The sequence below is a fragment of the Epinephelus lanceolatus genome, chromosome 15 (assembly GCF_041903045.1).
Source record: "Epinephelus lanceolatus isolate andai-2023 chromosome 15, ASM4190304v1, whole genome shotgun sequence".
Taxonomy (NCBI): Eukaryota; Metazoa; Chordata; class Actinopteri; order Perciformes; family Serranidae; genus Epinephelus; species Epinephelus lanceolatus.
In genome coordinates this window covers 18,530,650-18,557,071 of record NC_135748.1, presented here as the reverse complement: position 1 = coordinate 18,557,071, position 26,422 = coordinate 18,530,650, and the positions used below count along the sequence as shown (strand labels likewise).

The 26,422-nt window shown below is 41.3% G+C and overlaps 1 protein-coding gene across 3 annotated transcripts; it reads left to right on the top strand.

The window, feature by feature from the left end:
* Nucleotides 1-2,862: 2,862 nt before the first annotated feature.
* On the top strand, nucleotides 2,863-26,422 carry cep170ba (centrosomal protein 170Ba). Of its 3 annotated transcripts, none has more exons than XM_078175013.1 (19): nucleotides 2,863-3,080; nucleotides 4,988-5,125; nucleotides 7,690-7,779; nucleotides 8,569-8,649; nucleotides 9,369-9,425; nucleotides 11,407-11,557; nucleotides 14,870-14,998; nucleotides 16,746-17,240; nucleotides 17,320-18,248; nucleotides 19,078-19,197; nucleotides 19,626-19,764; nucleotides 19,884-21,512; nucleotides 22,465-22,606; nucleotides 22,845-22,977; nucleotides 23,156-23,290; nucleotides 23,385-23,473; nucleotides 23,921-24,014; nucleotides 24,103-24,154; nucleotides 24,260-26,422. In XM_078175013.1, the coding sequence occupies exons 2-19, from the start codon at nucleotides 5,021-5,023 to the stop codon at nucleotides 24,481-24,483; spliced, it is 4,794 nt and encodes a 1,597-aa protein (XP_078031139.1). In that variant the 5' UTR covers nucleotides 2,863-3,080; nucleotides 4,988-5,020; the 3' UTR covers nucleotides 24,484-26,422. The 3 variants fall into 3 exon arrangements, with proteins under 3 accessions (XP_078031139.1, XP_078031138.1, XP_078031140.1); XM_078175012.1 differs by having other exon boundaries at nucleotides 2,864-3,080; nucleotides 22,360-22,606; XM_078175014.1 differs by lacking the exon at nucleotides 19,078-19,197 and having other exon boundaries at nucleotides 2,864-3,080; nucleotides 22,360-22,606.

Here is a 26,422-nt window from a genome sequence, read left to right as displayed (position 1 = left end):
GAAACAAACACACACACACACACACACACACACACACACACACACACACACACACACACACGGAGGGAGACACAGAGATACGAGGACCACATGCACACAAGGCAGAGAAAGACAATAGGAAAGGCCGGATCTCCAGGATGAAGATCCAGATCCAAACATCTGTAACCAGGCACCTGCAGCCAGGGGAGTGAGGCGGAGGCATCAGCTGTCCGTCCCAGGATGGAGGACGGTCCAGCACAGAGCAGCCTGAGTGAAAAGTGAGGACAAAGAGGACACACACTCAGCTTGGATGCTCCTGTGACAACATCAGAGAAATGCAATAGTTTTCAGAAAGTTTATAGTCTTTCTGTCGGCAGGACAAACATGGACTTTAAGACGTTCAGTTGTTACTAATAACACTAACAATGTCTGTTGTATTCATGTGTCCCAGTAAGCTATGACAGTGTGACAGTGAGCCAGCTGAAGCAGCTAAATGGAATTCAGCCATCATTGATTTTATTAATTACACCTGTGCTTTTCCTGCTGTGACACAAAAGAATTGTCTTTATTGAAAAATGATTGCTGTTTCTCTTGGGGGCAGAAACTGGTGTCATGATTTGGTAAAAGAGCACTTTGTTTGTGTTTTCATATGAAACTGTGACAGAGGTCAGGGCCCCTAGAAACCAGTTCAACCAGTTGACTCCAAGCCCCCTTCTTGACACAGGAGCAGAGGTGAAGTAAAAAATGAACTGTAAAATAAAGTGTGCTGTGTCTTTAAGAGGGACATAGTTATAAATGAATAAAAACACTGTTGTATGCATTGTAAGATAAAGAAAATCCATGTAACTTCACTTTGACTTTGAAGAACAACACAACAGTGTGTGCTGACAGAATGATGATGGTTTATATCTAATGTGAGCAAAGAGAAACCTTGTAATCTTGTTGCATCATTGAAATTGTCCTTAACATCCTGAATTAATCCTGTGACAGAAATAACAGTTTTGCTGGAGATCAGTGCGCTAAATTGGAACTGGAGCGCCATCTAGCGGATATTAGGCTGATGTGAAAAGTAGGATTAATAGTCCATATCCACTCATTATCTCCAGAAGTTTTGTTTTATTACAGCTGAGAGCAAATTATTACACTGACTGCATACTGCACGTTGAGTTTAATTTGGGGTAGGCCTATATGATATTAATTGCAGTGTACTTACTGGAGTCTCATAAGCCAGCGCTCTAAACACTTTTCAACAACAATAAATCAACATTATTCAAATCTTAAATCCAGTCTATTACCTGACGCATTATTTACAACTTCTATTTAAGCTTGTTGCCACATGAAAGCGGTGACTTTCTATTACTTGAAGGAGACGTTTCCTTTCTGTTGTGTCGACATGAGCCAGCGTGAGACACAAGATAAACAAAGTCCTGTGGCTATGAAAAGAGACGAAGATCGTCTATAGTAGCGATGAGTCATCAGATGGTTCAAACTCGACCCGGTTTGCAGAAATGGTCCCTAATCTGTACGCATGCGCTGTACACCTGCATTGTTATTTCTCAAATTAATGGCATAAATTCACACTGGAACCCAGACAAACCTTACCTTTCTTTTACAGTATATTTTTTTTCTTTTTAGTAAGGATGTGGTCAGTTCAGAAATACCTAAGCTTTACATGAGTATTTAGATTTAATTTGCACATGTACTTCTACTCATCCACACACACTGAGGCTCTTATCTACCTAGGTTGATACCAATATTTGGGGTTTAATATTCAATAACAATATATCAGTCATTAGTAATTTATATTAAATAACCTTTTTTTTTTTTAGGTGTGACTAAGGTACAAAGGCCTTTCAGTGTATTTCAATTCTCTCTGGTGGACAAAGTGTGTAATGGAGACATTATTTTCACATTACCTAAAACATATTTTGGCATTTCTGTACTGCAATTTCTTAATTCTAACTCAGCGGCAGACCTACTGATACAGCTATAACTGCAATATCAGTCAATATATATTGGCCTGGTAGATTAAAAAAATGAGTTATTAAAAAAAAATTCAGAAATGTCTGATTCCAGCTTCTTAAATGTAAATATTCTATTTTATTTAATTTTATTTATCTTAATTTAATTTAATTTAATTTAATTTTATTTTATTTTATTTTATTTTAATTTCATTTCATTTTATTTTATTTTATTTTATTGTATTTCTTGTTTTTAATATATATATTATCTGAATATCTGTGGGTTGTGGACAGAACAAGAAACATGAGGACATCATCTTTGGCTTTGGGAAACAATGATTGACTTTTTTTTTTTTTTTTTTTTTTCTAACACCATTTTCTGACATTTTATTGACCAAACAGTTGATTGATTTCGAGAAAATATTGGACAATAAATTAATCAACAATAAAAAGTCATTGTTAATTGCAGCAATCTAGTAAAATAATATATAGAATATAACACTCTGTAAAGGCCTGTAATGCATGAGAGCTTACTAAGCTACATTTGGTTCAGGGTACATTATTTCTTCATTTATTTTTTTTTATCAAAGTAAAGAAAAAGTTATTATTATTTTTACAGTGTGGCATTGCTACTTTTACTTTAGTAAAGGACAAGGATATATACACACATATGCCACAAATGCCCCAAACAAAACAAAACAAAACCCCATAATTATTATATTTTTCTGTTTTTATTACACTAAATATGATTTATAATTACTGTAATGAATAATACTAATATTAAATATTGATGTTTTATTTATGCTACTAGAGGGCGTTGCTACCTTTTTCCTATCACCCTGAGTATTTCTGCACCCGGAAAACACACAGAGTGAGAGCTCTTACCTCCCTCCACCTCTGTGCTCAAACTCGTAAAGCGTTTGATGGACTTGTCAAGCTACGTCACCGTGTCAGCAGAAGAGGCGTTGGAGGAGAGTTTCGCCCGGTTGTCATTCCCAGAGGAAGAAGAGGGTGTGATCGAAATTTACCTGTCCAGTCCTACCTGGTGCTCCTGTAGTACATGTCGGCCGTCGAATTTCATCTGCCGTACGACGTTAAACACTGGCTTCACTCAAGAGTAAGACGGAGAAGGCATTAAAGGTACGTCCCTGTTGGGAGAAATCATTGGAAAAAGCTTGTTTCGGTGTGGCCGGAGGCTCAGTAACGTTAGCTAAACAACCGCACTGTCAGCCACAAACACTCCGCCGTGTAATGTCACAGAATGTCACAGCTGACGGATAATAAACAGTTTGTAATATAAGCTATAAACACTATTTCTGACTAATATTTATCTGGCAGTAATGTTCAGTTAGCCAAGGTTACAGGAAGTAAAAACCTGAGCACTGGACGTTGAAGTTGTTAGCTAACGTTACCTTACAGTCAGTGAACGTTACACAGAGGCGCCACTTTGCAACAGGTTCCGCAGCACGGGTCATTAAACACTGTTTTAAAGGACTTTATACCTGCTGGGTAATGGTGACATCAAATTAAAATAGTTACAGAGGTTTTAGGAATTTTGTTGGTATAAATTCCTTATTGACATGACTTCAATAACTACCTATTAAGCTTTTCATTAAGTCCAGACGCACATTACACCACACATGGTCCCTATGTGGAATAATAGAAGTATATTATTTAAAAGAAAATCTTTTTATTACAGAGAATGGATGGAGAGATGTATCTAGTACATTATTCATCTATTAGATGGTCATGGAGACATTTTAACATATACTTTAGTGACAAAAATACTATTTTTTTTCTATTGACAGGCAACATAACACAGTATTTAAGGCAATTCCACAAGCAATAGTTAAATTAATCAGAGGTTAGCTGATTTATTCTGCAGCTATTCCACAAAAGCCTTCATTAGTTATAGATGGATGTAGTTTATTAGATAAAAATGCAATATTAATGTAAGGAACGTTCACACTCCAATTTGTTTGCGATCATCTTTTGAAGTGAAGACATATGCTCCAAGAATACAGCAGTAATTTGACTGTTAAAATAATAGCTGAACACCTACTTTTTCTAGTTTCACCTAAGGCTAAAGAAGTTCACTTTGACATAATAAATGAGCTTTATACATGTAATGACTTCTTACACCACGGGTTTAATTTAGATTTGAATATTTGTACTTTATGTTACTCAGACGTTGAAACCTTAGGACATCTTCTCGCTTCTTTTAATTTCACTAGGACATTGTGGGACGTTTTTCAATATTGGTTGACTTAAAATTAACAAAATGTTGTTATTTTAAATGATAAAAATGTAAAGGCTGGTGTCCAGCTGGAGGACATGAAAGCAGAGTTTGGGATTAACAGTTATTTGGCAAAATATTTTATTCACAAATGTCGTTTTTTTTGTTTTTTTTTTTAACTAGCCCAATATTTCCTACATTTTTAAATGATTTAATTCTATACCAAAATGTAAAAAGGCCCTGTGCCTCTGTGAATATTCATATACTTTAATTCCTGAATGACTACTTGCATTTTTTTTGTTTGTCTTTCATTATCATTTATGTCTGTCTTACAGTTCGCTCAGTTATATTTACACTGTAATCTGTATTCAGATGTCTCTAACTGCGTTAAAAAAAACCCCTGCTGAATCTTTATTTAATAGCATGTGTGAGGTGTGTTAATATAATGAATATCGTCTGTTGACACATGGAAACCTGTCTGTGTGTCTCTCTCTCTGCCTGACTGACTCACTAACACACAAAATATGTTCACAAAGGTTATTTAATTGCACTAATCGCAATAGTAACACAGCCAGACTGGAATCCGTTGGATAAACAGGTCTAACTCAGGTGACATGATAACTTCCTCTCTGTAATCTCTACACTAAAGAAGGTTTCACAACAGCAGCTTTTTTAGGACATTGTTCAGGCACACAGGTATTGAATTTTGTTCATGCCTCCTGCACATCATTCATTAAACCCTCAGGTTTTGTTGACTTAAATGTCGTCAGTTTGTCTTTTGAATGTTTTTTAATTTGTTGTTTTATTCCAGGATGCGAAGAGGATCCTGACTCGTGGCCCCAACATGAGTGTGACATCATGGTTCCTGGTCAGCAGCTCTGGCACACGCCACCGGTTGCCACGGGAGATGATCTTTGTTGGCAGGGATGACTGCGAGCTAATGCTGCAGGTGTGTGTGTGTGTGTGTGTGTGACTGTGTGTTTAAGCGCATGAGTGAAAAGCAGTGGGGAGAAGTTTGTGTTGACACGGCAAACACCAGCAGAGTGTCGTATGAACCCTGGAACTGGTCCTCATTGTAATCTGTCAAAATTATTACTCTTCGCTGATGTCTGACAGCACAGCTTGTCACAGAAATGTGCGAAACACCAGTGGGAGGCTCCCTGCATGCTTCGTGTGTGTGCATTTCTGAGTGTGTATCCTGGTGACAGTGCCTCCACACAAAGTTGCCCCTGACAGTCTTTGAAACAATGAGTTAAAACACAGCTAAAGCATTCCACTGTGTTGTTTTTCCGTGCAGCGTCTGTTATAAACACAATTTCTTTGTGGGTTTTGTATAATGCTTTCCCTCCCATTTTCTCCTCACTCTGCATTTAGACCAAAGAGGAATGTTGCCTTAGAAGCAGTTGTTTGTACTTTCCTTAGTCAGTGCATTACGCTCAGAAAAAGCCCTGCCAACCACAGACGTCGGTTAGATGAAAAGTTGCTCATGTCCACATTTAGGCGTCGCCGGAGAAAAAAACCTCAGCTTCTCCCAGTCTGAAATGATGCAGACTTTTCTGGTGCCCTGCTTAAGCGCTCAGGACTGCTTCCTGACTTGGCACAGAGTCAGTTTCTGCTCTAAATCGTCTTTAATCTATTTTCTGCTCTGTGTTTATAGCTCAATGCATTTTTTCCTTTGAAACCACAGTTGAGTGAGTGTAACGTGAGAATCCTGTTTGGCGTGAAAGGCAGAGATTGAGTGGAGGTAAAGTCATATCACATAGCATAGCCAAGGGCAACGACTTGAATGTATGGACTCTCCATGACAACTGGTGTCTGATCAATGTCTGTATTTCCATAACCAGTAATTACACCATATGCCTCCCACAAAAGTAGTGACTGCATTTTGTCTAGTTCAGTGGTGTAGTATTTGTTTCCTAGTGACAGAGCAAACATTTCTCTGTGACAGCAGAGGCAGAGAGTGAAACTGAGGGTCAGCAAATTAGGAATGTGGAATTATTAGTGCTGCTGCACAGTTAACTTAATAAAGCAGGTAAACTGATAAACACATACATACTGATATGCTGCACAGTATTTACAAGGAACTATTTGGAAGTCCACTGAGTGAAACACAGACCACACATGTAGCCTCTGAACGCTGTTTATCCCAGTCAGGATGGTTACTCGGATGGTGGTGATTTTGCAAATGAATCTGGCAGTCACCTTCAATCTTTGTTATTTTCATGATGAGGAGGCCCAGGGTGCCTAATGAGCAGAGAAGACAGAGTGAGTCAGTGTGAATCACTCGCACTGTTTGAGCATAATTGATAGAAGTAAGCACATTTTTCCTCCAGTGAGAGGCAGGTACACAATGTGCACATGAGCTGAGCTTGTTTGTAGAGTGTGCAGGGGAAGTCTGACTTTGCTCAAATGTTAAGTTTTCACCCACTCATTCCTAGTTTCCATGTAGCTCTGTGTACACATGCAAGTCAACCGGAAGTCCATTTATTCCTATGAGAACCATTGTGTGTTTGCAAAACTCCTGTTTGAGTTTGTTTTTTTGGTCTGGAATTTGCCTTAAGTGCATTGATAAGATTGAACTTTTGAGGCCGATTTCAGCCAACTGTATGCACTCTGCCACCAAGAAGTTTGCATAAAAAACAAATTAGCTAAGTGATGAATGTAATACAACTATACGATGGCACATTTAGCTAGCTAACATTGGTAGCATGCTAACTGTGTAACATATAGAGTGCATGCCTAGTGGAACATAACTTTTAACAAAATATTTCACAAAACTGGCCACACCCCTGACTTCAGCTCTTATTTATCGCCGTGTTTATCCGTAAAGAGAGGTGCATTTCCCTGTATTGAACACTAGGGGCACACTCTGTATACCATACGTAAATGTGGGCACAAAACAAAACTGGAATCGGAGTCGCAGGTCCTAATTTAGGATCATAACGTAGGAATGATAATGAAGAAATACAGTTACTTTCTTTATGGATTAATCTACAAATTTATTGCTCAAGTAAGGGTTTATAATAAGAAGAACTTTATTTGTATGGCACCTTTGAAACCAGAGTTTACAAAGTGCTTTGTTGGACAACGCAATAGCCGGATACTCAGACAGCAACATCACAAGACGGCCAAACAATTAGGCCAAACTACAGTGAGACATAATTGAAGATAAATTTAAGATAAATTTAACACAAGAAGACAAAAGAAACAGAAAATATCAATAGAAATAAATAGAAATAAAAACACAAGTCACAAAATCTATTGACAACAAATAGTGAGCCAGCAGAGAGAGGATTGGGGTGATGCTGTCTGTTAAACCAGTAAGAGGCATAGCATTAAGTCCATGGAATGTTAAAAAGAAAGGCTGTGCAGTTTCTTATAACTCAAGGTGATGTCTCTTAGATGAAAGTAGTCAATTCCTACATTAGAGAAACAGAAGATGCTTTGGGTTTTGTCTTGTGGATCCAGTAACCGTCTCAGCTCAAATTAATTCTTGCTTTACTTTCGTTGCAGTCCCGCAGTGTGGACAAACAGCACGCTGTGATCAACTACGATGAAAACAGAGACGAGCACATGGTGAAGGACCTGGGCAGCTTGAACGGGGTGAGTGAGTCCACCTCTAGCGTCAGGCTACCTGTCCGCGACAATTCCCAGAGCACAAAATACCTCTGTGTGTGTGTGCCAGAGACGGGGGACGGTTGGTAGGACAGTGATAATCAGGAGACTGGATTTTCCTGCTGGCTTGGCCCTTCTTTTTTCCCCTGGTCTTTCTAGCCCCCCCTGCTCCCTTCACCGCTCTGTTGCCACTTCACTGCACCATTATCCCAATGAAATCCAGAGTTGAGCAGTGGGAGAAACCGTTCATTGTTCTCAGAGAGTGTTTCTTTTGGCCTTGGTAACTGCAGCCAAACTAATCAGAGCAGAACAGCGCACAGACCTGTAACTGAAATCCAACAAGGCTGAGTTTTCCCTCAATTCAATCGTTTAGTCTGTAGAGGACGAGATCTACTCCTCCATTCTCTCCTCTGCACACTCACTGCATTATTTTTCTCCACACTTCATGATCTGATGTCTCACCAGTTGTTAGTTTAGGCAGATGATAACCTAATTGATAAGCAAACTAAGCACTGTTGCATGTCCTTAGTTACCTCCACCTGGCCATTAAGCATTCTACAAAAGCCGAGACAGCCATTGCATAACGACATAATCTCATCAGAGTTTTAATGTGCTGGTGGATTAACTTTCAATGGGAAAAGGGCAAGTTGCAAAGCACCTTACAGTACCTTTGTGCGTGCCACAAGGAATTAGAGAGCTGGTCACCTGTGGGTCAACACGTTTACTTCATTAATGACCAGTGAACGTTATTTGATGCTATTTTTCTTGACTGTGCAGACGTTTGTGAACGACCTTAGGATCCCAGACCAGACGTACATCACCCTCAAGCTGTCTGACGTCATCCGCTTTGGCTATGATATCCTTTTTTTATATATTGCATATACACACAAATTTTAACTTTGATTGGATCTGTGTGATTCATGTAATGACTTTCTGTGTTTCAGCTGGAGCAGTTTAACTCAGTGATTAGCAGCCCACACTGAAATGAGCCAGTGGTCGGCAGCTGTCCCTTTCACAAATTTCTTACATTTTATTTTCCCTCTGCGGTCTCTAGCTACTTCGGCATGTTAATCCCCTGTGGGTTTTCAGTCAGGGGTTTTAGATTATGGTCAACTGTGCGCAGAAAATCTGCACCCTTTGACCCCCAGAGCAGAAACCTCATAGATAACATTGGGAAAGTTGTTAAGAGTACAGAGACATCTGTAGTGTTATTGTGGCATGTGATGTTGAGTGTTTCAAGGAGTGGGTCGCTGAAGATATGAGATTGTTCAAGTTGCAACAGGTCTGTACTGCTTATCTGTTTTCCTCCTTCTTGTAAGCAGTAGAAAGAGTACTATTGACCTCCTTAGGGGACAAGGTAAAAGCTAGGCATGAATGGAAATACAGTAAAAGAATGCTAACTGCACATGTGCCATATTTATGGTAGCATATTTCCATCCTCAGTCCCTGTGCCAACACACATCTTACTGGAGATGTCTCCCCGAGCCAGACACTAAACTGTGAATATATTAACAGACATATTGTCTTATTTTACAATAATATAGGTATGTTTGTGTGCCTTAACTCCTCCTGCACATGCTCATGTGTATATCCTGGAGAAGAGTCAACACAAGGTCCCAGAGGAAGCTCTTAAAGTAAGTAACATTGACAACATGTACTTTTTTTTTTCCTTAAGCTAGCAGCGCTGAAATACTTTCAAGGGGAAATGCTTTTCATAGATCTGTGTTGATAATGATAAAGCAGAGTGAGGCTTGTCATGAAAGTCATGTTGTCAACTTATTAAGGTTATAAAAATGATAGAGATCATGTCTATATATGGAACAATATTAGCCTTGTGTTGAGATGTGTTTGTTTAAATAAGACCTTCACCAACATTTTTTCCAGCCAACATGATGCCAGAATGAACAGCAGGGTTTGGAAGTATATCATCTGTTAAGTAGAGCTGCAACGATTACTCGACTGATCGATGACTAATCGACTATCAAAATAATCTGTGACTATTTTAGTTGTCGACTGATCAGTTTGAGTCATTTTTCATAGAAAAGTAGTATAGAAGTACCCCACAATACACTTATTGCAGCTTCTTATGTTCAAATATTGGCAGCTTTACACACTCTCCCATGATGATGAACTAAAATCCTTTGGCGTAAGTACAAAACAAGACATTAGTTGACATCATTTTGTAGTTTGGGAGGGACAGACCGACATTTTTTAACATTTTAACAGAATTTTCGCTAAAATGATTAGTCGACTAATCGAAGAAATAAGATTAGTCAACAATGAAAATAATCGTTATTTCCAGCCTTACTGTTAAGGAATAACTCTTTACACCCCTGAACTAAATGTTAAGTATTTATTTAAGTGCAGTTTTTGTTAACAAAGCCAGAAGAGTCAATTTTATTTATTTATTTATTTAAAACTACTAAAAAAAAATTATTTATTTATTTATTTTTTTCAGATTTCAGTTTCAGTGTCTAAATATTCTTAAGAAAGTTAATGGTCTTTGAAAGGGTGTACTTACATTATTATTCTATTATACTATCATTACATTAGTAATACAACATGGTCTTGAAATGATAATTTTACTTATCTTAATTATTATATCATTCACCAAAAGTAGTTATCTTGATGGGTCTACGCGGAGTGCTCTTCTATTTTTATTATCAGTTAGTCTTTTAGTAATTTTTTCCATTATCACTTAGCCGTTAAAATGTCAGAAACAATCACAAACTAACAGACTAAACTACACAATATGCAGCTTTTCCGTTAGAGGCGTGAAACGTGACGTAATGTGCGGTCAGGTTCCTGTGCCAACAGTTCAGTCATCTTGATGAGCTCAGAAACAAAGAGGATAACTGGTGTCGGAGTGTTGGAACGGGACTTGTTTACTACCCAATTACAGTATCTTTGATTACTGTAATTATCCCTGCACTGTCACCTGTTTAACCCTTCCACGTGCACGCTTTAGTCTTCACCTTGAAGAGCATAACCCAGCTAAATGTTGGATTGAGCTAGAGATGGAAGGGCACGATATCAGATTATCACTAGCTGACGAGTGTGGCTAGAAGAGTTCACGATAACGATATTATCTTGATATCTATAGGAAATTTTTAAAAAAAGAAAAAAAAGGTAAATAATGCTATCAGTCAAATTCATCCTCTGTCATCTATAATGTATTTTTTCCCCAGCAAATTAATTACACTTAAAATATGATTGTGAAGAGGCGGAGAGTCAGCAGCCATAAATGTAGAAAATCAAAATGGATAGTGAAAAGGCAGCCAGATATCACTGGGTAAGGGAGACAAAGCAAGAACAGAAAGAAACAGAAATGATTAAGAGCCATTGGCTTATTTACACAATATTATTACGTGCTTATTAATAACATAATATCAGTAGTTCATTTTTGAAATATCACCGTTATCATCAATACCAGTATATCCAAATGACAGATGTGAATGTGTAGTATTCATTGTTAACAGTGAGAAATAGGAGCCTACACTGAGTCCCTGGTGGATATTCTTCCTTACACTGTGTATGTCTGAGGACGCTTACATCTGTACTGATTGTTGGCAGAAGGTTTCTCACATCCTGCTCCCCTCCTGTCTCTTTGTGCAGCATGAGAAGTACACCAGCCAGTTGCAGCTTAGTATAAAAGCCCTGCAGGCCAAGGCGAAGGAAAAACAGCAGCTCCAGAGCTCAGAGAAGAGCAAAGGCTCTGCTCTCAAACTGCAGGACAGAGCTGAGCGGAAAGCCCAGTCTCTCACAGGTAAACAGCTCTGTCAACACACACTCCATCACAGCAAATATTAGCAGGAAGGCAGCTGGGTTTATGAATACAGAAGTAGGTTAATGTTCCTTGTTGCCTGAGAGGAATGGTTCTGACTGGAGTGGATTTGAATACCATGTTGCACACACGCGAGGAAGAGGAAGTCTTTGTGTCTCCATGTGCTACATGACTTTGCCTGTAGATCCCTTGATAAGGCAGTTGTGGTATCTTTTATTAAGAGCTTCTCAGGGTTGGGATTAGGCTGCCATGTGAGCTGAGAGGCTGATGCTACAATCCCACGGTGTCAGGATAGATCTTGACTTCCCAGAGTTGGCAGAATGAGTATACATGAGTTAGCGCTTGCCAGACAAGTGGAGGGGTTAAGAGTTAAGGACAAGCAGCCTTATCTCTCTCAGCCATGCCTGACCGCTGACAAGAGGTGGGGTGTTGCCAAACACACCGATTATGGTTCAACACGTGCCGGAGAAGACTTAAAAAGGTGCGCAGGTTTTTTGTGGTGTCAAGTTGGCACTTCTGTCCATGTAGCTGGAGTTGGATTTGTTGCTGCTTGTTCTTCCAGTTGCCGTCCTGCCCTCTCTGCCCTGAGCTGTGCTGAGTAAATCCTGTTGTACAGTACAGGCAGCCGTGGAACAGTCAGAGAATTGTTAGTTTAAGAGAAGCACTTTGTGAATGAAGCTCATTCACACCGACAAAACCTATTCCAGCTGCTGTTGATTTAGCAATTCTCGTGCTTTCTGCTCCATAATCGCCCCTGTGAGCTCAGAGGGAAAACTACAACTGGTGCTTAAAATAGGACTTTTCCAGCACTAGGCTCGTATCCCACAGAGTGCCTTACAAATAAGTCATTGAACTGCACAACTTTGGGAAACATTTAGTAAGCTTTGTAAGGAGTCTGACGTTAGGATGAGAGTGTGGTTGTATCTCCTGCAGCTATGAGCTAACCACAGCGGTCCTGTGATCATGTGACTGCAAACTCTTTGCTGATACTCATCAAAGCTGTGTTTACGAGGGGCCATGCAGTCACCAGCTGCAGTGTGACAGGAGCTTTGCCCTGTGTTGGTGTGACCCAGTCCACCAATGAGATAACAAAACTGCCCCCCTCTGTCTCGCTAAATGCACAGTCACAACAAGATAAGGATAAAATTCCATAGTATGGTACATAAAACAGAGGTGCATTTGTTACACACTATTTTCCTCACAGTGAGAAATGAGAAGTCCTGCAATAAGCTGCACAACCAGACCCAGCCTGCATATCTCTGTTGACCTCATGCAAATAATTCTCCTCAGCTGAATTTATTTGACTGGGGACCTTGATATAATGCGATAATTGAAAATTCTGTATTACATGTTTCATTTTTTGTGTACTGTTCTGTTAGTTATAGTCCTGCGAGAGCTGCCTGTGTCTTTTTTTTCTGTGTGCTCTTGCTTGTTTTTCCCTGCAGCTGTACAGGATGTGGAGTGTGTCCAATCCTCCAGCTGTCTGCAGGGCAGGACACTTCACTTGTACAGTGTTTGTGACTCAGTCAGTCCTACTTTACTGTGCCAGGACCCGAGGCTAGGGCATGGAAATGGATAGTTCACGTCTTCTCTGTTACTGTACACATCAGCACTACATAATTAAAAATGTTCTAATACTCAATCCCTTTTCTATCCAATGACTCATGTAGTGATTTAGTATGTTATATTGAGATGACTCCCAAAAAATAACTTAGACAAATTCTCCAGCTAATGTGACAGCTGATAAATTTGTTAAAAAATAAAATGAAATAAATAAATTTGAAAAAATATATAAATATATATTAAATATAATATATAATTATAATATAATAATAAAAAATAAAATAAATTTGTTTAACTGGGCTAATTTAAATTATTAGGTTCTTTAATTTTTTTATAGTTTTGATTGGACATACTGTACATACACCATACATACTGTTAAACAATAACCCAACAGTGACACTGTACACAAATACAAAATTAAACAAAACACAAGAAATGTCCGGGAAAGGTCAGGGGGTGCAATAAAAAATATATACAATAAAGTTCATTCATGAACCATTTTCCCTATATAATTGCTTATAAAAATCCAGGGTCCATCATCTCCATGGTCATATTCATAAAGAGCTGAAGCTGCCCGTTCCATTGATAATATATCCATAAAGTCTGTTAACCAGTTATCTATATTAAAACAGTTTGATTTGTGTGATTTCCAATTCATCATGATGATACATTTAACAGACATAAAAGCTAGAGCAATAATGTGGTGTTTAAGCTTAGACTGTATATTTCCTATCCTTGTACCTTAGAGGCTGACAAAGATATTTGCAAATTGAAACTTTAAATGAGGCCACATATTCAGGACAAACATTGAATATGATTTTTGCAAATTTAACTTTTATTGGTTAGGTTATTCTGGGTCTGCTTTCTAACCATTTCTGCTTCTCATGTCCCTAAAATCTGTGCTGCGCTCAGTCCGTTATAGTTGTGACACTCACTCATGTTTTCTTTAGCTAAAAGAAGAGGATTGGGTAAGGGGAAAGGAATTAGTAGCATGCCACTCGGCCGCTCTCGTCGTTGTGTTGATGTCTTATTGTGTGTGTCCAAGGCAACAGTGGTGAAGTGCTGTTGATGCTTAGAATTGTGAAGCCTCCACACTAATATCCAGAGAGCTTGCTTAGCCTATGTATCAGGCCAACAAGCAGCATGCAGATTATCTGATTAGTGCCATATAGGCTGGCTGGCATGTTTGGACCAGCAAGCCAGTGGCTAAACACCAGTTTAGAGACAGCATCAGGGAAATAACCCTCATCCCCTCATTATTTACAGAGGTCAATGTGCAAACAATGAGTCTAAGCATTTACGTGATGCCTCACTTTAGATGCAGTCATTATCCTATATATTTTATTATATATTTTTGTCTTTGAAGATTAGGATTAGCTTCGCCCCGATTTGCATGAGATGGATTATGTTTTGGTCGTTTGCGTGATACAGTTTGTATCACAGTTGAACCCTCACTTCTCTCTGTGTTTGTCTGAGAATGTGCGGGAATGTGTAAAAAGCCCAAAGGCTAAGGGTATTGTAACACTATGTCCTATGTGTGAGCTACAGTGATGTGTGATGTTTTGTTTTGAGACTAAACTCAGACATAATTTTATCATATGACTATCATATATTGCTTTATACAAACAAGACGCTGTATAAATTTAGTGTTTTGTTTGGCTCTTTCTTGCCCGAGTTCATCCATGTGCCTGATGTTGTGTGTTTGTCTGTATTTGTGTGTTTGTCTCTTAGCTGCCACAGATTCTCCGATATCCAAGCCTACTCCTCTCTATGGCCAACCGTCCTGGTGGGGGGAGGATGAGGACTCAGCCAACAAAAATAAGAACAGAGGTGGAAGATCGCCAGAACAGGAGTCTCCAGGTCTTGTATTTTTTACTAACAAGTGTACAAACCACAGACTTCATTGGAGTGTTTATACTGAAGTGCTTATATCTTTCAAGCAGAAGGTTATTACAGAATTTATTGCACTTTAATTGCATTGGATCTTCCCACATCTGTAAAGTCGATCCTAATTTGTTGTGACATGTTTTTCTGTGGCACTGCTATCTGATGCCCTTTGTGGGTCACTGAGAGATAGATGGTGAGAAGCCCAAGGCAGGTCTCTGGCCGCCAGTTGTGAAGTGTTAGCCAGGCCATACCGTGCCAGGCCAGCGGGCAATGCCTGTCTGCCTTGTGATGGATTATGACCCTCTAAGCTTTTGGAGAAGGGGAGGAAGGGTGATTGTTTGCCTCATGGTGCCCAGGCTGAAACAGATTATTCCCGCTCAACTACCCTCCGCTGGACTCTGAGCTCCTAAAGTGATATTTGGCCACATCCAACTGGCACCCAAAGACCAACTGGCAGATTTGTTTTCTCAGCCTAACTGCTGGAATCTTTGTGTTATTTGTGGCTGCTACTTTCAGAGATTGTGCCACAGTGATATCCCATTCATCTAAACCAGTTTCTATAGCTTTATGTTAGGGATGAAATTCAAGGCCGATGTTGATACAGAATACTGATGTTTAAAGTAACAATTTGGCCGACACCAATACAGATGTTTTTTCTTGTTGTTTATCTTTTTGTTGTTCTTGACTTCCCCTTTTGTGCCCGGAAAACAAAGGAATCTTCTCTTTTTAATGTAGCCTTCCTACATATAAAACATTTTAAAAAAAAAACTGCTTTAAATTCCATGTCATTATACGTAATATATCAGAATTCCCTCTCTAAAATTTATTTTATATTGCTGTAAAACATCAACACATTTCTCCTTCAAGCAACTGTATTTATTCAAGTTTCTCAGCCAAAATCAAATTTCACAAGATTACATTTACAGACATTACGATAACGTTATAATTAACCTTAGCTGAATAATCATTTTTACTGAATACAGCTTGAACGCATCATAATGTCACTTAATTTAACCTCTGTTAGCTGTTACTTCTGACCACTGGCTGCTAACGGCTAACATTGACTAGCTTTCCTCCTGCCATATTGAACACAGATTTGTTGTTCACAATGTAGCATTCGTGCGTCGATGCTGAGTTTTCTGCGTCCTTTTGTCCCGAAAGAATCCTGGAGAATATCTTTTGTTTGTCCAAAACATGTTTTCTATTGTCCCCAGGAAGACAGGACACCATTATGTTTATGTTTATGTTTATTTTATTTAAGAAGGGACAGTGCACATAAATTAACATGATCACTTAAGTCACGTAAATGTGCCAGATTTAGCCATACAGGCTCATTTTCATCTGCAGTCCCTGGCACCCAATTAGTCTTGAGCCCTGCTGTTTAGCCTGCCCAAAACTGATGTGACACAACATAAAAACATTTGCTAGTACCATCAGCGAATGTCGTTTTGTTTGCATCATCTCATTTGCTGATAGGCTGATGGCATTCAACAAGGTGGATATCGACTGATACAGATGTTCGGCGGATAAATCTGTGATTCCCTTGTCTACCTTTTTGAAGCTTGAGTTTCTTAAACTATTTTCAAGCTATTATTAACCAATTGTTTCTGTTATTAATGCCAAAATAATATTCTTTCTGTAGTTATTTAATCACTCAGTGGAATACACTATGTAGAACCATGACTAATGCTTTCCTCTCACCACTCTTCATTGCCAACAGAGCCTTCCAAAGACCTGTCCAGATATGAGGTCAACGGTTCTCTGTCAGACAGTCAGGCAAAGTCCATCCTTTCCTACCGCCGGGAGCCCAGCTACTTTGAGATCCCAACAAAAGAATTACAACAGCGACCCGCCAAAAAACTTGAGTCACAGGTTCATGAGGTTCCCACAAAGGACACTCCAGATCCCACTGAGGGTGTCTCTTCCGGCCCCACACCTCCTGTGGTCCAAAGCCACGCCTCCTTCACCATCGAATTTGATGAATGCACGCCAGGTAAAATGAAGATCAAGGACCATGTGACCAAGTTTTCTTTCCGCCAGATGAACAAGCAGTCTTCCACAGAGCTTGTTACCGCACCTACAGAGGTGATGTCAGCGGAGAGCAAAGTTGCTGATTGGCTGGTCCAGAGCAATGCTACCATGATGAGGAGGAGGTCACAGGCCAAAGACTTGTATAGCACAAACAGTGACCCAACACTCCTGAAGATCACCAAGGGTGAGTCACTTACACAAAATCTGTTTAATTTTACCAATGCTGATTGCAATTATGTGCTAACTTGTCTTTCCATCATCAGCAAACCAACGTGAAGATGGCACTCACAGTGACTCAGGGGATCCTGCAATCAATGGAAGTGATTTCCTCCAATCAGAATCTCAGATTGGGTCCCAGGAGTCTCCACAACCCCTGAGAGCCTCCCCACCACAACGCTTCACCTCCCCTGACTCCGAGGAGCCCTTATCCTGCTCTCCACCTGAGCCTCAGTCCCTATCCAGTCTCGGCAAAGCTGAGCCTCACCAAGCCTTTGTCATTGAATTCTTCGATAATAACTCAAGAAAGAAGCGCTCCCAGTCCTTCACTAATAACACATCCCCACCTGAGCCCTCAGGCCTCAGGGTCCAGCTGGATAAGGTGAGGAAGAGCTCAAGCCCAACTGGGGAGAGACGAGCCCAATCTCCAGCCTCCACCACTCCCCCAACCCAGCGATACACTGTCCCCCTGAAGGGCTCTACTCCCTCAGGCTTCCAAAGAGCTGGTTCTCTACGCAGGGAGAAGACAGAGGACCGTATCAGCACCGGCTTTTCCTCTCGCTCTTCATCATCTGTGTCTGTAAGGCCCTTCAGCAGTGTGGGCCGGAGGTCCAAACTCGCCCAGGAATTCACTGCTGAATTTCTCAAACAAGCAAAGGAGTCCTCTTATGCCAGCTGGGAGAAAAATACATCTAGTGCCCCTGCAGCAGCTAAAACAGAGACAGTGGCAGTATCCCAGGCGAGTCCTCCTCCATCTCAAGCTCCCTACCAGCCACAGACTTCCTCTCCTATCCACCAGCCTGTTCCCCTCAAGGCCCCTGTGATGCCCATGGCGTCTCAGAGTGAGGAGGTCAAGAGCCCCCATGTTGGCCCCAGGAACGAAGAGGAGGACAGTCTGAGTGACGCAGGAACTTACACCATCGAAGCGGATATTCAAGATAGAGAGCTAGAGGAGGCACGGAGCAAGATAGACCAGGCAAGTTTCTTTCTCCATTTCATTTATATGAATTCAGACCAATAATAACAACATGTTGCTTTAAGCTACATTATGCAAGAATTGGTATGTTTGCGGTTTGCCGCCCTTACAGTTTCAGAGTGGTACACCACTATGACAAATTAAGCCTGCAGGGTTGCAATTTATACAAATTTGAGTCTGCATAGTTGTATTTATTGTGACATCAGAGATGAACAGTAAAATAACAAAAAGAATGGCTGAAAGATTTAGTTCTGCCAAAACACTGCTAGCGTTTTCAGCCCATATACATAGTTTGCTAAATCTTTGATCTTTGACTGTGACTTTCTGCATCTTGGAACATTACAAAACTCCTTGAGGCAGGGATGACACCGATAAGGTTACAGCCTATGTCGCCAGCTTTCATAAATAACATTGGAAGGGATAAACACTTTCCTTTCAGTTTGTCTTTGTTTTCTCATTATCCGTGGGAGAAAATCACTACAGCTTTCATTTGGACTGTATAAACAGTTTGCAAACCTGCATTATGTTGTTAGGCTTCTTGCTCAGTCACACTCCAACTGCTCACCAACATTACATGGTGTAATGACAACTTTGGGGTGAGGAGTGGGAATGAAAGAGGCGCCATCCTTCTTATTAGACGTCAGTGTGTCGTCTAAATGATAATAATTAGGTGTTGATGTTGCTTTAATCTAAATAAGTCAGCTTTGCAGTTCACCAATGTCCTCTATCTCTTGGGAGCAAGTCCCTCCCAGAATGACAGGAAGGACATTGGCAGGTCCACTTTATTCATCCTTGCACTCATCAACTTGCACTGCTTTGTTCCTGACAGGTGTTTGGTGTTTTTGAGAGCCCTGAGCGAACCAACCTGAGTGAAGCAGAAACCTCATCAGCATTTAGGCCTGTTATTGTTGAGAGCAGAGAGCAGCATAGGCAGAGTAGCAGTGGGGAGGTGAGGCCAGCTCCAGAACAGGGACGTGTGTGGGTGTGATCAATGATTTTATCGCCAATTTCAAACATAATTAATTAACTTGTTGGGTTAGTAAGTGTTTAAATGTATAAATCAGCATGCATTGCTGTCTTGATTTGCTTTCCTGGGGTTTCTCCTTTTTTTGGTGCATCTCACTATTGATTTGTAGATATGCGTCATCTTTCCTCGCAGGTTCTGGGTTCTTAGTTGCCTTGGTTTTTCTTTCTAACTAAATATAAGGAAACAGTTGTAGTACACACTCATGAAATAGATGGTGAATTGTTTCTTGTTTGTCATATTAACTTTGTTTTCTACTAAGGAAATCTTATAATTAAAAACTGCTTTCTTCAAAATATTCCATGTACTATCTTTTTAAAGCTATTGAGTAAGTTGTATGTTATCTCATGCAGGTTCAGCCAGCAGGTGCAGTGTTACAGGGGGCTCCTAAGTGGATGTCTTGCTGGGCCAGCTTGGCAGACAGCTACACAGAATCTGGCCCTGCGTCTGGCCTCTTTGACATCCCTCCCCAGATGGAGCTGTCAGGAGGGGGTAAGCCACCTGACGAGACATGAGTCTATTTGAAATGATAATGAGACGCCCTGATGAATATGAATGATGTTCAGTTTCAGTATGTGCGGTTAATATGCATTAAAATTGTTTTGCTTCAGCACGAGGCACAATCATCCACAAGGCCACGCACAGCCAACATCACGACAGCACCGACTCTGACGGATCAAGAGCTCGGCGCATCCTGCCCCAGGTACCGCTGGGGGAGAAGAGTGACATTCCAACTCCCAGCATTCATGTTCATTATGACCCGCATTCGACATTTGATGTAGGAGAGAGTAGCTCGGTGGCCACCCGGTCTCAGGATAGCCTTCACAGGTTGTCAGTGCAGGATGACGTGGAGCCTGACAGCCTGAGTGACGCCAGCAAGTCAGATGATGGTTCCATTATAGAGCAAAAGAGGAGACCACTGTCAGACACAGAGGAGAAGAAAAAAGAGGGAAGACTGAGACCCACAGACTCAGCCAAGCCTACAACATTCTACATTGGGTCAGAGCCCAAACCTGAACGTGGGGGCTCAAACCCCAGCACTCCCAAGACTGAAATAAAACATGTAACCAAAATGTTCTCAACAGCCACCCTTACCAAACAGAGAGGGAACCAGGACTCTGGGAAAGTCAGACCCAGTGTGTCGGCTCCTATCTTGAGCCAGACGACACGCAGTCCAGAGCCCAAAGAGGGCGGTGCATCTACTTTAATCAGACAAGAGAGTTTCACCAAGGAGCGGCCAAGCAACGCCAGATTGCCCAACATCTCTAGCTTGCCTGTTCAGAGAGGCCCAGACATTGAATCATTCCAGGGAGTCTGCAATCAGGACACTCGTTCTTTCCTCAAAGAGACGGAGGATGTTCTGGCTGTTCTGGAGGCCAAACTCCAGGCAGGACAGTCGGAAAAAACACCGTCTCCAATAATGGACTCTCTTTCTGCTGAGTCTGATGTGGACACCTCCAGCACAGTCAGCCAACAAAGCAATAAAACCAGGCCAAACACAGTGAGTAAAAAACCCTCTGTGAGTGGCTTCAATAGGGAGAGGTCTTCAGCCAGTATAGCTAGTCAGGGCTCAAGTCGCCAGACATCAGATCAGCGGCGCACCCAAGGAGCAGACAGCAACAATAAGACTGAGATTCTCAGGAGGCCCGTTGGACTGAGACGTGGTGTTGGTAAACGTGACTCCACAGATCTAAGTGACGACCCTCAGAGCTTACCTTACTCTGATCAGGAGTCTAACAACCAAACCCGCAAAAAATACACGGTGCCGCTTCAAAAGGAGGACGGCAAGGCCTCCAGAGTGTCCCAGGCCTTGAATCGTGCCAACAGTTTATCAGCACCAAGACCCACTCGAGCGTCCATGCTCCGCCGGGCTCGCCTGGGAGAAGCTTCAGACAACGAGGGCACTGAGACAGACAGGCTGTCCCAGGAGGCAGCCAATGCCCCAGCTAAGCAACCCCAGGAAACCAAGAAACTCTCCAGGTTGGATATGCTTGCGATGCCTCGTAAGCGGACAAGCTCGTTCAACACGCCCAGCGACACGGAGGCCTCTTCCACACCACAGTGGACAGGCAGGAGCACAGGATTCTCCAACCGCAGCACAGAGTCCGGCAGCAGCTCAGTTCGAAGGGCCTCTGCTCCCATGTCGAAGCCTGGGGAAAGGCAGCAGAAGGCACCGCTCAGCAAGGCACCAATCACTCGCGGACGGTCGAGCAGTGCCAAATATGCCAGCAGCACTGCAAGTGAGTATAATACACACACTCATACATACCTGTTCTATTGATTTTAAAACATCCTGACTTGTATAACCACTTACTGCTGTCGAACCTAGTATTGTTGGAAAAAATCCCTTGTGCCTGGATTGGAAGCATCACAAGGTCTGTTAATATACCACAGTGGTGAATTGGTTTGATAGATTAATAGCCCTCAGTTTACATACTGTATGCTTTAGGAAATAACACCTGGGTTCTATACTTTAACAGCTGTTTTTGGTAGAAGTGTTATTTGGGAGGAGAACTGACTCTGGACTTTCAGTTGCATCAATAAAACTAACATTACATATTTTTGTGTTGGCACAACAACCAGCGCAAGCAGCTCTCAGTTTCCTAACCTTGAAATTTGCTCTTTGTGGTGTTTTGGTGCCGGCACACAGGTGGGAGGAGAGGAGCTGACAAGAGCATTAGTCGTTCTATTTGTGCAAATAAAAAAGGGCCCAAATACCACAATGATTTTCCTTCATCTGCACAGTGGTCTTGTGCAGTTTAGCCATGTGCAATTTTTTTATGCTACATAACACAGTCTTAGCTATATGGTATTTATCTGGTACTCAGCTGCTGTGGAAATCAAGTACTCATTTCAGTTTGACAATGATTTAAAATTTTGAGCCATCATGATGAAATTCAGCTTCAGAAATGAGCACTTGAACAGCAACTTTTCTGTCTGTTGTTCCGGGGAGGATTTTGGTGATAACATCTAATATGCGTGGTGGTGTTTTTCTTTCCTGTATTCTTTGATGGTATCTCTTGTTCTTTTTTTGTCCGACTTCTCTGTCCTCCTCCTCTGTAACTCAAACCAATTCACAACGCCAAGGCTCCAGGAGACGACAGAAAGGCTCTGACTATACGTCTACCTCAGATGAAGAGTATGACTCAAACCAGAGCACTCCTAAACACAAACGCTCCCAACCTTCCTCAGCCTCTCATAGCCCGCGCCATCAGCCTCGGCCCCAGCCGGTGGTCGCCCTGCGTCCGAAACCCCGCAGCAGAGATTCTGAGGAGGAGAACCAAGAAGGAGACGCCTTCCAAAATTGGTCCAATCACAGTTCTGAAATTGCACGGTAAGGGATTTTTTTTTCTTCGGGTGTACATGCTGATATGACTTAAAAAAGGTTAAAATGGTGTGTTACTAGCATTACTAACACATAAGATGGTTTCACACTAGCATTTATTTATTGCACTCTCTATTAAAGGCCCTTAGGAGATCAGGGATTTAACATTTAGTGAAAATAATGTAAATATAAACATAATTCTTATTCCTGTCAGCCATCTTCCTAACACATGTTCCCTCCCTGCTAGGTTGAGTCAAGACCTGGCAAAAGACCTCGCTATCTTGGCCAGAGAGATCCATGACGTGGCAGGTGATGGTGATCCACAAAACTCTGGAGCGGAGAGCAGTGCACCTGTCTCCACTGTGACCGCTCATGAACAAGTAAACCTAACATCATTCTTAGGGCTGTTGCTGCGTAGTCTAACACACTTTTGTTGAAGGAGGAAGTATCTCTCAGAGCTTTTGTTGCAGATTATTTGCCCAGTTTAACTCATATGTCCCGCTGCCCGTCTTATACCGTAACTGTAACACTAATTTCTAAGGTCTGATTATGTTGCAGCTGGTTCATCGTATTCCAGAGGCTGGATTAAACTACCAGAGAGTCCCACCGAGTTCTGCGTCTCCAAGGGAACCTGACCAGAGCACAAGTGATCATGAACAGAGCTCCAGGCAGCGAGCTTGGAGCAGAGACGAGGTCTGACACAATATGCCCCTTCCCCTCATTTTTAAGACCTCTTTGATAATCCTCCACTGCTAGCGTCATAAAGTGTTTTGTTTTTTCTCTCCAGGTTATCGTGGACAATCTGGTGCTGAACCCAGTGTCTCAGATCACCATGGCCATCAGAGAAAACACTGAGCAACTTGCTGACAAAATTAAGTAAGATGTTACTTACACATCCTTTATTCCCATGTTTAATCCGGGTTTGATTAAAAACTGTATTCATCCTGTCTGACAGCCAGACTGCAACGAGCCAGTAATCTTATTAAACTACTGAGTGGGTCAGCATACAGACTTATAGTCTAACTGACAGTATGGGAGGACTGAGATATAATCTACTGGATAGATTAGATACAGTTTAAAAACGTTGGTGTTGTGAGAGTTAGCCACAGTTTGTTGTTTTTTTCCGACCTTTATTGACGGTTAAGCATATTTTAAGCGTCTGGATTTAGTTGCCACAATCGAAAAGCTTCAGGAACATCTCTCGTCCTCAGTTTTACAGACTAAATCAACAGTGTTTTGGATGCAAACATGCCCATTGTCTCTTTTAAAGAACACTGTAAAAAGTCCACTTTTTAACAGCTGATTTTGGCATTTTGCACACAGGGTACTGTTCCAGGATAGGATGGATATCTGGGAAGAAATTGAGGCCAAGGTTAATTCTGACAATGATGTTCCTGTTGTCAAAACATCCAACAAGGTTAGTGACTTATGTTCGTTAACTTTCAAGTTAAATGTGTGACAGTTTTTGATGTTCCTTTGAGCTAAGTTGAACAATTGTATTTCAGGAGATTACATCTATCTTGAAAGAACTCCGGAGAGTTCAAAGACAACTTGAGGGTGAGTTAACAATACCCTTCACAAACAATATAATACAAATGATATGATTATCTTAACAATGAAGCCAAACAATCAGCTAAAAACTTTATTTTCTTTTCCCTCCAGTCATTAATACAGTCATGGATCCCAGTGGGCAGCCTGAAGCATCCAAGGCCTCAGCCTCTGCCGTCTCCTCCTCATCCGGAGCGCGATCCTCCAGAGCTCCTGCCTCTCGAGACTGGAGAACAGTCCACTCTGCCTCCAAACGTGGCGGCGGCCCGAGGCCCAGTGAGAGCGTCAGGAGAGCAGCTGTGACACCTGACGATGTCAGAGCTGGATATTTGGTCTGAAACAAACACGCAGGTTCCACCAATGCTGAACTTCTGCTGTTGCTCCACAAACCCAGGTGTGGGACTGACGTGCTTACACTGAAACCAAGAGCGGGGGAAGTGAGACTGTATCCACAGAACTGTAGCCTCCCATACATCCAAACATACACACTACTGCACTATGAGCACTACACACCTACACTGTGGTGTAATTCACAGTGAAGCCTGCACTTAACGCCCTTAGAGTAAGCTCAGTGGGAGGCCGACATGCAGTATGAGGTGAAGATTTAAGGAAGTACCAAAATACTTAAATGAACCTCACATCTGGCAGGCCTTAGGACAATACTTGATTCTCTGTTAGACGTCGACCTCTTTATTTGCCAATGATATGACCAGCATTGCTGATTTTAAAAGCTCATTTGTTTATTTGAAAACCAACCTGAGCATAATCATCTCAGGGAAATCTGCTAATATATAAGATTTCTGTTTAGTGACAAATCACATTTTTGAGGAAATATTAGTACATTGATTTAGTTTTGCGTAGAAAGAACTGCAGTAACACCAGCAGATCTAAAGTGGACTGCGTACTTGCATCCTCAGTAAACCCATTTCTCCCTTGTTCGCCACTTTTCCCTCGGTGGACCAGATTTATTGAAGAATGTAAAAAGTATTTATTAGGGCTCTTTTGTGAGACACTGTAACCGAGACAACGTGACTTTGGGAGGGTTAGTAGACGCTAGTGCCAGACCAATTAATGCTACATTACACAGTTGCTACCAGCCAATTTCTTGAGTATTTATTCTGTTAACATTTCCCAGTGTAGCGACTCTGCCCAGGCTCTCCTCAGTAGGTGGACGCTATATTTTGTCCGGCTGGAGATGAAAACCCCTCAGGAATGTGTGGTCTGACTGGTAGGAGGGACTCCAGAGGTTAGTCACCTGGCAACCACAAACTCAAGTGGCTATAAAACAAGAGTTTTTGAAGCATTCCTGGTTTCTCTACCTTCTGAAAAGTGTGTTTTTTTATTTGTATCAGACACAGCTGGAGGCTTGAAAGTAGTTTTTGTTGTGTTTGTCATGCCTGAATAGCACAGTTAGTTGAGGGCTGGCCAAAGACAATCAGAAAACGACTGACAGGAGCGAGTGTCCTTATCTGTGTTTGTACTGAGCTCATCACACGACACCATATGCTTAAGAGCTATCAGAGCACTGTGGTAAGATTCGGTATTTCCTCTCCAGTCACAAGTTCACTCCTGATGGGTCCTCACATGACAGGAGATGTAATGTAAATTTAGCTTGGAAGTTGACAGTTACATGAAACTGTAAACCTGATGATTAGTGTCTGTTGTTGTGTATGTAAATATCTAAAGATATGTGTACGTCATACCAATTACCTCTCAATCTTGTCTTTTGCACTAATGTAGTACAACATCACCCCCTCGACCTGATATGCTGCAAACTGAAAGCCGTTACCCTCCTTGCAAAACATTGTAAACATTTGATGCTGTTGAGGTTTGAAGCAGGAGACAAGGCAACCCAGTATACCAGCGAGTTTCTGTTTCCCTCTCCCCAGTCTAGATTGTACACGTGATTGTAACTGGGAAGTACCTTCAAGTGCCACAGAGCTGTGTGGGACAGTGGTTGTTTACAAGCAAAAAAACTGAATGTTTGTCTGTTTCCTTCACTTGCTCAAAGTGTTGCTGCTATTCTTCTATACGGGATAGTATTTCCCCTTTGCTTTACTCCATCTAAACGCTACAGCCTGTTTAAGAGCTGAAATTTAGATCATATTTGTCAAATTGTTTCCCCTTTTTTGATATTCAACTCATGTTTCCCCTCCTTTCACCCAGAATGATTTGGTTGTAATTGTGCTGTCTCGTTAGTCGGTATTTATGTTTGGTTATTTGTGCAATTTGTTAGATGATGATTGCAGATTTTTCAAATAAAATATGATTAGCAAA